The following is a 13,540-nucleotide window of genomic DNA, read 5'->3' on the forward strand; positions in this document are numbered from 1 at the left end:
CTAGTCTCTCTAGTGACCAGCCCCCATCTAGGAGCCTACCAAGAGTCACTTCATTAGAACAAAAGACCTAGGATATTTCAAGGGATTTAGGAACTCTCTGTCGGGAACCTGGGTTAAAGACCAAATATTAGAATTAAAGATGCTCCAATTGCCCTTATCACTTAGGAAATTACAAGGATTTTCAGAGTTCTATGCCAGGAACTGGGGGGCAGAGACCAATATATTTTCTGTTATCTCACCCCTTTTCTTCATGGTCACAGAATGGCTGCTGCACCTCTAAGCATTGTGTTAATGTCAAACAAAGAAGATTAGGGAAAGAAGGGAGCAATCATGGTTCTTGTCGTAAAAGTTTTTCTTATCAGGAAGAGCAAAAAAGCCTTCCAGAATTTCATTCCCCTCCCTTACCGGGCAGCTTGGGTCCAATTTCCACAACAGTGTCCTAAGTCCAATAGGTGGAAAAACATCTATATAAAAAATTTGGGAAAAGAAATTAACTGGAAGTAATTTAGGACCAGTCAATGAATAATATTTGCCAAAGTAAATTTTTCTCTTGGCTTTGTACTTATGCTTCTCCTTCTCAATGTATCCCTGTTCCTCCTCCCTTCACCCCATTCCCTTCTTTGTCTGGAAGGAGGCAGAACTAATGAAAGTAGTGATAATGTGATAAGTTGTTTCAGGAAATAAAATTTGTCTTTTTAAAAAAGATTTCATTTATTTAGGTGAGAGAGAGACAGTGAGAGAGAGAGAGCACGAATGGGGGAGGAGAGGCAGGCTCCCCTTTGAGACGGGGGGGGAGGGGGATCCCAGGACCCTGGGATCATGACCTGAGTCAAAGGCAGATGTTTAACTGACTGAACCACCTAGGTGCTCCTAAAACTTATCTTATAAGAAGTTATAAATGTGCAATACAAGAAGGGAACATAGAAAGCTATGAAGCAGGACATCTTCATTAGAGCACAGGGAGGTCAGAAGAAGAAGGAAATGCTGCCTTAAGTACAGTGGGATGAGAGAATGTGGCTAAGCTTTATTCAGCAGATTAACTTCATAACACTGCCTTTGCCAGCAGCAGAACTAATCTTGTTGTCTCTGAAATGAAGCACCACAGACAACAGATTTTCTTAGAGATTATTTAATTACAGATTATCATATGAGAGATATTGCTGTTCTTCATATCTATAAAGCAAACAGCATAGGAAGGCTTTTGTGACACAAACTAGTTTTAAATGACATCTATTCAAATGTGAACTATTCCACAAATCCTTAATTAATTTTTCTCCTTTAAAACAAACTTCATAACTTTGAATAGAATTTCAGACTGTGACCGTTACGACAGCAACAAATCTCCCCCAGGGGCTGGTTTTCTTGGTTTACTCAATCTCCGCTCTGCTCTTTCTCATCTGGTCTGCCCTCAGATGGCTCCCCTTTTCTGTCAGGTTACAGATGATGAGGTATTTGAACCTCTATCCTGCTGGTAATTTCTAGTGGGCTAGTCACCATCACTCTCACTGGAACTGTCACTGTCAGATGATTCACTACTATCATGCCTTCTAGGGGGGCTCACCCTTCTCCTGGAATGGGGTTTTCTGTAACCCCAGGAGCCTTTCCTCTTTGGCACACCCTTATTCCATGTAGAATTTTGTCTGTGGGGTACATAATGATTTTTTCTGCTCTGTGTTATTATAGTCTCCTCATTATTGAGGCCATTATGGGAACCTATTTCATTTTTAATTTCGTTATCAAGATCATGAGAAGGAACAAGCTGGCTCTGACTTTTGCCCTTAGTGGGAAATCTTTGTTTTCCAGTTGAGATTACTTTGTTCCTATTAGAATGCTCTGTATCTTTTCTACTACTACCTTTGCCATTTTTTGGAATTTCATTATAATTAGTACTTTCAGCTACATCACTACTGCCTTCAGCTTTTTTCTCTTTTGAGGGTGGAAAAGGGTAATGAAACTCTACTTTCCCTTGGTGAGCATTTTGGCTGTTGGCACCTACTCTGTTTCCTTCTTTTCCAGGGAGTTCCTTAAAGTTGGTGCTACCTATGATATCGTTGCTGCCCTCTACTAGGCTTACATCAGTGCTTGCCTCTTTTCTTGTTTCATCCCTGGTTCCAGTGGTACTTCCACCACTTTCTTCTCTTTCTGGGATCTCATTATAACCTGGCCTTCTTGCATCAGGACTGATAGTATCAGCTTCACGTGGGCCAGAAGACTCTGTTTGTATATCTGTACCTTTTAGGTCAGGACCAATAGGTTCTCCCTTACCAGAAATGTCCTTAAAAGGTTGACCATCTCCGCTGAAAGGAGAGATATCATTGTCCCCCCTCTCTTGAAGATCTGGGTAACCACTGCCTTCAAATTCACTGGGGATTTTTTTGACTTTTTGGAGCTGTTTTGGATAGTCAATGTTGTGTTGGGTATGATGGGTGCTTTTGCTTTTAACTGGAATATTCTGGGCTTGAGGATCTCTTTGATAATTCTTCCTATTTTTTGAGGGGACTTTAACATAGTTCACACTTGCTGGAATTTTGCTTAGAATATTTCTGGGTTTGTTCTCTTTGTTTTCTTCTGCCAAGAGTTCAGTCACAGTCCCTGGCTCCATTATATGTTGCATATTATTTCTGATGAGAGCTGTACCATATTCTTCTTGGTCATGTGATTTGTTGATAGCATTGTCTTTATCCTCGGCCCCATTATTCCCAGGGGATTCAAGGTAAACGGACATCTTTAGGTCACTGTGGGCATTTTCTTTGTTATTAATGCTATCAACTTCATTTGTGGTCTGTATGTTTTCAAAAAGAGTTTGGGTTTTGCTACTTTCTTTATTTTCACTGGCTCCAAGAATGGACAAGTTTTTCTCTCTTTCCTGGGCAATGTTTTCTTTAGGTGCTGGCTCTTGATTTCTTCTCTTACCAGAATTTTGAAGAGCAGTATTGTCTTTGTTTTTTTCTTCCTGCTAAAGTGTAATTTTCAACATAAAGTATTATTATATATTAAATTTTAAAAATTTAATAATTCCTAGGCAATTTAAAAAGAATTACCCACCAGATATTTAAGAGAAAGACTATTAATTCAATAGAAGTTTGTTGGCAGAGATAATTCTGGAATGATCAAAGCAAGTTTCATGGATAAAGAATGAATTGGTAAAGAATGGCTCTCCTTTAGCCTGTGGGGTCCCACGGGGCCCCACACTCTGATGTGGCCTGAGCAGCCTTGAGCACAAAGCATCTAGTAGCTTCCTTGCCCTGGCCACAGCCCTGTTTTTACTAATACAGCTTAATTTCATCCTGTCTTTTTTGGCCACCACTTCAGTCTGTTGGCTCTTATTGAGCATGTGGACATTTTCTTGGATGTATTAATTAAATGTGTGCAAATACATGAGCGCTCCCAGATGAAGGAAAAAAGTGTAATCAGCTAGAAGCTTGCACTCACAGGGCAAGTGTGTAGGGAAAACAAAGGAGATGGAAAACCCACATTCAGGGAAGCCAGAGTATTGGGGAATTACATTTAGTGGAACAGCAGGCAGCTTGACCTCAGTCAAGTGCTTATTGAAAGTACGTGTACTTTCGAAAGAGCACAGGTATTAGAATGAGTTGTCCAACTCTACCGTTTATGAGCTATGTGATCTTAGAAACCTTATTTTTTTTTTACTTCTCTGAGGCTCAGCTTTCTTAATTGTAAAATAAGAAAAATGACACCTACCTTTCAGGATTGTTGGGAGAATTAATGGTTTGTTGGTTTGTTTGTTTTTAAGATTGTATTTATTTATTTATTTATTTACACAGAGTGAGAGAGAGGCAGAGACATAGGCAGAGGGAAAAGCAGAGTCCCTGCAGGGACCCCGAAGTGGGACTCTATCCCGGGACTCCAGGATCACACCCTGAGCCGAAGGCAGACGTTTAACCGCTGAGCGACTCAGGCATCCCAATTAATGGTTTTATTAAATGTTATAATGTGTGTAAAGTATCTAGAACAATGTCAATGTGTAAGACAAATGATGGTAACTATCATTTCATACATAACCACATATAGCCCTTTATCAAATGGCTGCGTGCTTTCTTCTATATTGTGAGTAATAGTCACTTGATTATTGGATGCACAGCTATTTCCCAGTACCTGTTCCTCCCTAACTGTGGTAGTGACAGATGGAGACGGACTAACTCTGGACCCTTCTCTCCATGTACCAACTGAATGTCACCCTCTGGGAGGGTTCTGTGAGCTTCTGGCCCCTCATACTATGCCCTCTGAAATTTATTTTGCTTGGACTTCCTATTTCTCTCTTTCTTTTATCTGCAAATAAGAATATCATTTTATTTGAAGGGCAGCTTACTTTTCCACATGTATCTTACCATTGGAAGCAGTGGGGAGATTGTTGAATCAGCTCATGCATGAATCTCAAGATTAAAAAGAGTTTATGGAAATGCCTTCTACTCTTAGGAAACTGGCTAATACACAGCATACAAAAGATATAACTTGTAGTATCTTTAAGATATAATTTGAAATTATTAATTCGTTTCAGTTATGATATTCACTGATCTTTTATATTGGCAAGGATATTCTGAAAATAGGCAATATTTTTCTGTGGGGGGAAGTGTGATCGATACAAACTTTACAGTAAATTACTTCTGAATAAAAAGTATTTTAAACATTTGGCTTATTTTAAGTCATTGAATCTTGGAAAGTTTTACGTGGACATTTATATCTTCCTTTGAAATCAAGTTCATTTGCTCATTGTGAATATGGCTTTTTGCACTAAATAGTTGTGTTAATCAGTAAACTATGATAATCCTTTTTAACTTATTTTCTCTCCCTACTTTGCCATGGGAAATTTTGTTTTCTTTCTGGTGCTTCAACTGCCTTGAAAACAGTAGCAAAGGGACACCTGGGTGGCTCAGTGGTTGAGCGTCTGCCTTTGGCTCAGGGCATCATCCTGGGGCCCTGGGATAGATGAGTCTTGCATCGGGTTCCCTGCATGGAGCCTGCTTCTCCCTCTCCCTGTGTCTCTGCCTCTCTCTCTGTGTCTCTCATGAATAAATAAATAAAATATTTTTTAAAACTCCACAAAGCAGTAGCATGTATACTAATGAATTGTGTTCATTTCATTAAAGACTGAATAGAGTTCTTTTATAGATGAAAACATGAAACAACTTTTAAACTGTGGAATGTAATAGTCATTTTTGTATTTGTTATTTTAAATGATTTCTGGTTGCATCACTGCCTGCATGATGGTCCTTGTATCAGTTGGGTGGTCTGATTTCCTATGCTCTGCTTTTCTCTCTCCGTGCCCTAGTTCATATTATTCTTTTCATGGGGAATGGCCTCTCCCATCTGCTCATTTGCTCAAATTGTACTCATCTTCCAAAGCCCAGCTCAATTATTTCCATTATGTAGCTTTCCCTAAATACCAGACTAGGAACTAATCTTTTTCTACCCTAAGTCCCTAAATTCATGGTTTTTTGGGTACTACTCCCACAGCACTTTGCACATTCTGAATCTACTTTATAGTGACTTTCATGTCTTTTTTTTTTTTCTAACTCAGCTCCTGAAGAGAAAGAATTAAGTTTTCTTAATCATTTTATCTCACATAGTATTTTGCTCAACATATATTTATTACAACAAAAACATTTTAACTTAGTATAACAAATTAGCTTAACAGGCAGTTAGTATTAGAGATGCCATCTAAAGAATAATGAGCAGAACAAAATAACATTCTGAAGAAAAGCTACTACTTTCATGGGAAATGAAGCCAGATTTGGAAAAAGTAAATAGTCCTTCTGCTGATGGCATTTTAAGCTGTTTCTAGCTCTTTGGCCAATGAATCTGCAAAAAGAGACTGAATGAAAAGAATTATTGTCCTATTCCAGGGACAAGGCCCTTATTCTTTCTCTTCCAAGCATTCTCACCCAGATGGAGTCATCAGTGGAATGAATTTAAGGGACACTAAAACATGTCCCTCTTAAGGGCAAAATGATTTCTCCTATTAGCTTTCTAAACCTCACCATTAGAATATATGCTAGAATATGTTCAGAAACCCTTCTTACAAAAGGCCAAATGTTACTCAGAAGCAAGAAAAATGCATGGGCATCGGGGGTCCACCAGTATCACATACCTGCTAGGGCAAGTCCTGAAGCAGGGCAGGATTTGGATGAGGGCATGGGGTGGCCCATCTGTGTCAGAGTTTTTTAACTCTTTTAGCAGAGATATTTAAGGAGCCAGGGACTGTGGCACCCACCACAGACAGAAACCCAGAATAATCAAAAGGAAAGTTGTCTCCTATAACAGTTTCCCCTAGGGTCAGTCCAGATTTTGGCTCCTGATAAGTATCTTCGCTCAGAGATTAAGCTTACCTTTATGTCAGTTTGATTTTTCCTCCCCGATGATGTGTAAACATACTTAAAAATATAATACCCATGTTTCTCATGGTGGCCTTTGTACGTTATCTACAAAAACATAACATTATATTAAGATGTGTTTATAGCATTAAATTTCCTGGTTCTCTTTCTGATTGTACAAGATATTCTTTAACTTAGGTGAAGTCAAATTCTGCCTCTGACAAATGGTAGTGCTTCTTATAACCACAGGAGAGCGTCTGTCAGCCAGCTCCTAAAGATAAACCTTGTCCCTTTCTTTTCTACATGCCTGTAAATCTATTTTCTCTAAGGATGACAAACAACTGCTCTCTCTTGCAGGGTATATTAATTTTGTTATCAAATTTCAGTGGAAATGGAGCATTTGGAAGTGCTTTCAGGTGGGAGGGGCTGTACGGATTGGGAGAAATGTAGGTTTTACAGTATTCATGTCTGTGGTCAAATTGGAAAGATTCACAGCATGAGCATTCAGGCTCTGATGTTGGCAGTTTTTACCTTCGTAATTTTCAGCTGTGTTGAAGAACAGAAGATTGTTAGGTCCTAGAAAAGAATTTTCTGAAACGGCCAGGAGAAACTATGGTAGGCTGCAATTTGGTGACATGAAAAACTGAGGCTACTTGTTTAACTTTCTGCATGCATATGGAAAACTAACTCCTTGTAAACAGAATTCTACATGAAGATTTAACTCTTTTCCCATTCTTTCCTCCCTCCTTTGTTGTTTTGTTCTCATGTACATGTGTGGGAAAATAGTTTGCTAATAAATATGCCAGGCTTTTTACTCACTTCTCCCTCGGAAGAAAGAAGTCACAGTGAATAGAAACAAATTTCCATTCAGAATGTTTCTCTTTTCTATCTAAGTGCCAAAATTATGTTGTGTAATTTTGCACTTCCCTTCTAAGTGCACAAGAATATTTTGACAGTTGAAAATTTCCTCTCAGGAGTTTTTTTCTTTACAAAGTTGAAATAGATTTATTTGAGAAGAATAATTCTGTTTACCCTCTGTTCTTCCACACAGTCATCCTTGGTTTTCCCAGTCTGTGGCTGAAATGTCTGGAAGGAAACAAGAAATAAAACTTCACCAAACATTCATCTCTTCATCCATTTCTGCAAACAATAAATGTCTCGTTTATTTTTCTCTTGCTGAATTTTATTCTTCAATGTAGAAAATCATTGCAACCAAAGAAGATGGATAAAGTACATTAATATTTGTTTTAGTCTGACAAAAGAGGATGCCCACATTCTTCCTCCAGAGGGAGACAATGCCATCTCCAATAGAACCATATTCAAGCACAGAATTGCCACATTGGGGAGGGGTGGCACTCCAGATATGGAAGCTTGGATGTTGCTGATATCAACTGAAAAATAAGTTTTTACTGGCACATTGGGAGTTGTTTAGTATCAGTGAACCAAACTCAGAGCCCAGTGATGTGGATTATTCGTGTGCAGTGATTGCATAAGTTTAGTAACTGCTGTATTAGCAAAGGGCTGATACTGCTATTAGTCCAGCAAAAGTAAAACTGTAGCCCTGTACATAAGGGGTAAGATCACATTCAGGGATGGTACTTGGCTGTTGCCAGTCACCTGAGCAGAGATTTCTGTCAGGGAAGGAAAAATGGAGTGGCCCGCAGATTGGATCTTGAGAGTACCTGGGGTGAGAGGTAGCTACTGAAGTGGAGAAAGGTCAGAAACAAGGAAGGAATAGATCCGGGCAGCGTGTTCCAGGCTTTTGGGCTTAAATTTAGGTGTCACAGGAGAGCCTGCAGAAGAGGACCGGAGAATTTTGGAGCAAGCTTGCTGTGAAAGAACAGACATAACAATTCTTTTATTCCCAGTATTTTAACTTTCTTATTTCTTTTTGAAACTCCTAGGTTATCTCAGATTTCAGAAAAGGAACCAGTAGCCAAGACTGGTTCGTGTTTATATGCATGTGCTAAAGTGGCAGCAGGCATCATGATGGTATGTATCAGTCGTAAAAGAGAGAGAACCCCTGAAGGGAAAGATGAAATAAAAAGACCTTACCCACCTAGAGAGTATTCTTCCTGAATAAGCCTCCATGATCTGTATTTTTCTGCAGTAAAATATAGGCAATTATCCTTTCAGATATTGCACTTTAGCTCTTTTTAGAATGACCTCTATAAACTGCATTTCCTGAGCAACTTTGCTGTCTGGGTTCAGCCTTGGTTTGGCTAATGGAAGGCCTAGCCTGGCATTGAGAGTAGAAAGAGAGCAGCCAAGGTATATTTTCCTGGTCTGTCTCTGTTTTGGCCTGTATCTCTAGGATTGGACACATCTCTTTTGTGCTCCTGCCTCCTCTGGGGCTCCTTCCCCCACACAGGGCACCGAGAACACCACCTCTTTCCTTGTTTCTTCAGCCCAAGGTGTAGTAGTAGTTTTAATCTTTGGGTTGCCTCACCACCCATGATTTGCTCTTTCTGTTTGTCCTATACTTTATAACTATTCTCCAAATAAAATTTCTCTATTGAACTGCCTATCATGAGAGTTTTGTTTTATTTTAATTTTATTTTCCTGACTGGACCCTAACTGATAAAATTGTCTTAGAAATAAACTCAAAACTTTAGTAAAAGTACCCTGTTGGCTTGTCTCTAAGGCAGATCTGCCTAACATTCCATTATATTCTAGAAACAAAAATGGTTTGTCAGTAACACCTTATATTTACATAGCACTTTACAGTTTGTAAACTACTTTTGTATATATAATCTCATCTGATTCCCCTAATAACCCCCGTGAGACAGGCAGTAGAAGAAACAAAATTGTCTACACTTAAACAGCTGGTAGAAGTAGTAGAAGATATATTGTAAAAGAGATATTGTAAGCAAATCCTTAGTCTCAAATTCCCAGGGTTAAAATAGATTTTTAAATGGCCTGCTGTATGCCAAAAAAATCATCTTTAATAATAAGAGGAAATGTTCCTGAATTTTACATTAAGTACCTTTAAGGCATATTTTATAATTCTATCCATGATTGACTTTTTCTTATGTTGGTTCTTATGTAAGTTTAGATCATAGAGTCAATTCTCAAAAATATCAAAACAGTGAAAATAATTCTGAATATGGTGCTGTAGGAAAGAGAAAACATAAAAATGAGATGGGTAGATATTAAGCAAGAGAAAAAATGATGGTTTGGGGTATTTGGCATCTTCTCATAGAACACACACACACATGAATTAAAAACATACTTGATAGTATAGAGAACCTTCATAAAGTTTGCAATAATAAGTCATGAACTTACAACAAAGTAGCTTATAACAAAGTCTGTAGTCTAACTGCATGTTGATAAATATAATTGAATTGCATGGTCCAATATCCACCTTTTGTTTTCTTCAAATTTTGTTTTTGAAGGAAACCAGAATATCACCCCTAAAATATGCTTCTTTGACATAAAAATTATTTTGAACTGAAGGCAATTAAGTCATAAATGTAGAAAAAGTTCCCTCTTTTCTGCCTAAAGGTAGGAAACAAATTGTCCTGTTCCTGAAGAGCGGCTTTCATCAGTTCAGGGATGACACCAGAGGAATCCACAAACAAATTTTGTTAGACTAATCCTCATCTTCTCATTAAGAAATGTAAAGACTACCTAGCTTTAGTTGGACTACCCTCAGCCTAAATCCCTTTGTCTTATCAATTTTTTACAAATTTACTGTTTCCTTGTCTAAAAGATATAAAAGTTTCCTGCTTTGGTCACCTCTTTGACTCTTCATTCTCTTGTGACAGCTCCCGTGTGCATATAGAAATTTAGTAACATTCGTATGCTTTTCTCTTGTGAATCTGTCTTTGTCAGTTTAATTTTCTGACCAGAGCCATGAACCCAAAGAAGGTTGAGGAAATCTTTTGTTCTCCTACAGTTTGAATTTGGATTATAATTCCAAAAGAGATGTAAATGACTCAATATATTCTAATTTCTGATACCACAATCTATTAATAATTTAGGTAATTGACTAAAGGGAATCTATATATCTGAGAGGAAACATCACATTTAGCCATTCATAATCCCAAATTTTGTCTCTATGTCCTTGTTGAGCCTCTTTCATCTGCAATATGCAGCCCTCGCCTCTCCCCCGACCCCCATTTTGCAGTTCTCCCACATTTGACTGTGGCCTTGTAATGGAGAAGGCATTGTCTCCCTCTGCAGAAGAATGCTGGCACCTTCTCTTGATCAGTGGTCACTGGATTGATACTGACATAGCATTTACTGGAAAATGGTCAGAAGGTGCCATTCCAGCTGTTCTTTGGAATGTGTTGCTTAAATAGATTCATCCTCAGCTGGTGGGATTGAGCTGAGTCAGCAGGACCCACTCAATTCTCCTCATGCCTAAGCACATGCCTCTGTGGTCGTGATTGAGCTGAGTTGTGTGGATGGGGCCCTGGCAGATGTCTATTTTAGGCAGTATGGCCCACCACAAGACTATCAAAGGATATGCGCTAAGAAGGTCCATGCTTTCCTCAATTTCTGCTGTCCTCGCTAGATGGCATGGTTTATGCTCATCACTGGGTCACCCAGCTAGTCACTCACTGGCTCAGGACCTATATTTAAGTACTTCCGGCAACAGAATGACTACTTGTTTCCATGCTCCCCAACTGAAATGGTTCTGAAAAGCTAGGATGCTTTTCAGACATTATCTAATTAGCACTATGTCTGCACTGCAAAAAATATCAGTAACACTCAGCATTTTCACAAGATAATTTAGTCACATCCTGAGTACTCATCTGAGTGAATCAGAAGGAAGAAAAGACACAAAAGGAAATTGCAGCTCAATTTATGTTAAGCTTAAAAGTCCTTCTTCCCATCTTTAGCCTTGCTGTTGAAGAGAAAAATCATTAGCACGATTTCAGTGTTGGGGTCTTACAAGAATTACAGAAAGGGTCTGGTTTCTTTCCATTGCCAGGTATTTACAAAATCTAGTTGTCAGCTTTAAAACAGCCAAGTCAAATTTTTTTCAGTTTTTAGTAAAACAGTGAAAGTTCTTTAGACGTGTTATAATTTGGTCTCTGAGCATTTACTCATTAACAATAGTTGATTTGAAACACTATGACTGGCTATTGATTTTCAAAAATACTCTTGGTGGCACTTCTTGAAAAGCAGTATGTTGACATTTTATAATTCAGCACATATTTATTGAGGCCCTCCTTGGTAATAGACATTTGTGTCAAGTGCTGTATGCTTTCTTTTTGCTTGGTACTTTCTTGCAACTAAACTAGGTAAGGCTTACTAACTAAAAAAAAAAAGGGGGGGGGAAAAGAAAAAAAGAAAGAAACATTGCTTAGAGAAATAATGAGAGCAAGAGATAATATGATGCATAACTGAATTCGTAAATGCTTACTGGTGCTGCCCAAGTCACGCTGAAAAGAAGCAGTCCCAAACAGACAGTTTGCATCTCTGAGACTCTCTGCAAAAAGACAATAAAATTTTACCCTAAAGTATTGCCAATTATGAACTGAAGTCTTAAGAATAAATAAAATACAAAAATATATACAAACATCCTTCTCCCAGTAGTCCGTTTCCTTGTTTTAAAAAAACCATGTATATAGTTTATAACCAAATGTAGATATTTTAATCTAAGAGCCTTCATATGTAATTATTCTGTGTGAAAGTGAAAATTGTCCAATATTATTAAAACAATGAAGTCAGGAGATAGAAATGAATTTTATAGATACATTTACTTGCTCTATTATCAGCTCAAACTTTTCCCTTTCGTTTTTAGAGATCATTTAATTTTATTATTGTATAATTCATAATAGTATCAAGTTAGTGTAAGAACTCATAACAGACTCTACATGAGTGCCAGCAAAGCAGGCTTACTGTGAGGAATAAATAATTTTGTCTGCTGCCAGTAAGATCCCCTAATCTATATCCTTATATTCATTAGCAATTTATCTGGGCTAGAAGCCATCCATAGGCTGCAGAGTGAAACAATTTGTGTAATCCTTATATTAATAGCTAAAATTTACTAAATACTAAAATGAGCTAACCACTCTTCTAAAAATTTTGCATATATTCAATTAATTGAGCCTCACCACAACCCTATGAGTTAGATGGTGTTACTAGTCTTGTTTTAGAATAGGAAATAGAAAGTCAAATAATTTGCCTCAGAATTCCCAGGTATTGAGAGGTATAACTGGGATTAGTATCCAAGCAATGTAACTATAGAGCCAGTAATCATAATGAAGACTCTATGCCATCTTGAATAAGTTTCTTTTTTTTTTTTTTTTTTTTTTTTTTTTTTTTTTTTTTTTTTTTTTATTTATTCATGATAGTCACAGAGAGAGAGAGAGAGAGGCAGAGACACAGGCAGAGGGAGAAGCAGGCTCCATGCACCGGGAGCCCGATGTGGGATTCGATCCCGGGTCTCCAGGATCGCGCCCTGGGCCAAAGGCAGGCGCCAAACCGCTGCACCACCCAGGGATCCCATTGAATAAGTTTCTATTCTTTCATTTTATTACAGAAAAATCTACATGTAGTTGATTTAAAGGCAAATAATATTTTATATTGAGCTCAACAAAATTATGCTTAAACATTAATATTTAGCTATGGATAAAGGTACATATTTATACTTTGGTGAATACTAAGAGGAGCTAGTGAGCTCATTTACATTAAGTAGCCATTATTGAAAAAAAAAGTCAATATAATAGTGGATTATTAATCTGTTGGTTTTGATGAATACTAGGTATTTTTCTGACTACCACCCAGACATATAGAACGAATTCGAGAATAAAAAATTTATACCACTCTTTGAGATTATTTGGAGAAAACACTTTTAATGGGAATAATAATCTAAATGCTGTTGCAATCTTTAAACATTTCAAGGTAAAAATTTTTATTTGGAGAAATAATGTAACTATTAAATATATTCTAAAAACTCTAGGCTATTTGTTTCTAAACAATATAATTTTCATGACCTTAAACCTAACTATAATTTAGCCATCCACATATTTTAGAGATCAAGACAATACAAGTCATTTATCAAATGACTTACTGCTCATCAGTAGAAATATCTGCGTGAATAACTATGCATATTCAAATATCTGCATATAAAACTATGAATATGCTTATATTATCCTTATTCTGGTTTATAAATGAAGGTATAGAAAAAATTAGACTCTTTGAATTATGGTGGATCTTGATAATGCTAACACTTAAATCAAAGAGGAAGTTGC

At 37.5% G+C, this 13,540-nt stretch overlaps 1 protein-coding gene across 1 annotated transcript; it reads right to left on the reverse strand.

Annotated features, from left to right (window-relative positions):
- Positions 1 to 1,486: 1,486 nt before the first annotated feature.
- MEPE (matrix extracellular phosphoglycoprotein) lies at positions 1,487 to 11,760 on the reverse strand. The gene is given in 4 exon segments (NM_001313825.1): positions 1,487 to 2,956; positions 6,348 to 6,440; positions 7,365 to 7,418; positions 11,707 to 11,760. Coding segments are annotated over 4 exon segments (1,671 nt in total).
- Between the last annotated feature and the right edge of the window lie 1,780 nt (positions 11,761 to 13,540).

Source organism: Canis lupus, chromosome 32, assembly GCF_011100685.1.
Source record: "Canis lupus familiaris isolate Mischka breed German Shepherd chromosome 32, alternate assembly UU_Cfam_GSD_1.0, whole genome shotgun sequence".
Taxonomy (NCBI): Eukaryota; Metazoa; Chordata; class Mammalia; order Carnivora; family Canidae; genus Canis; species Canis lupus.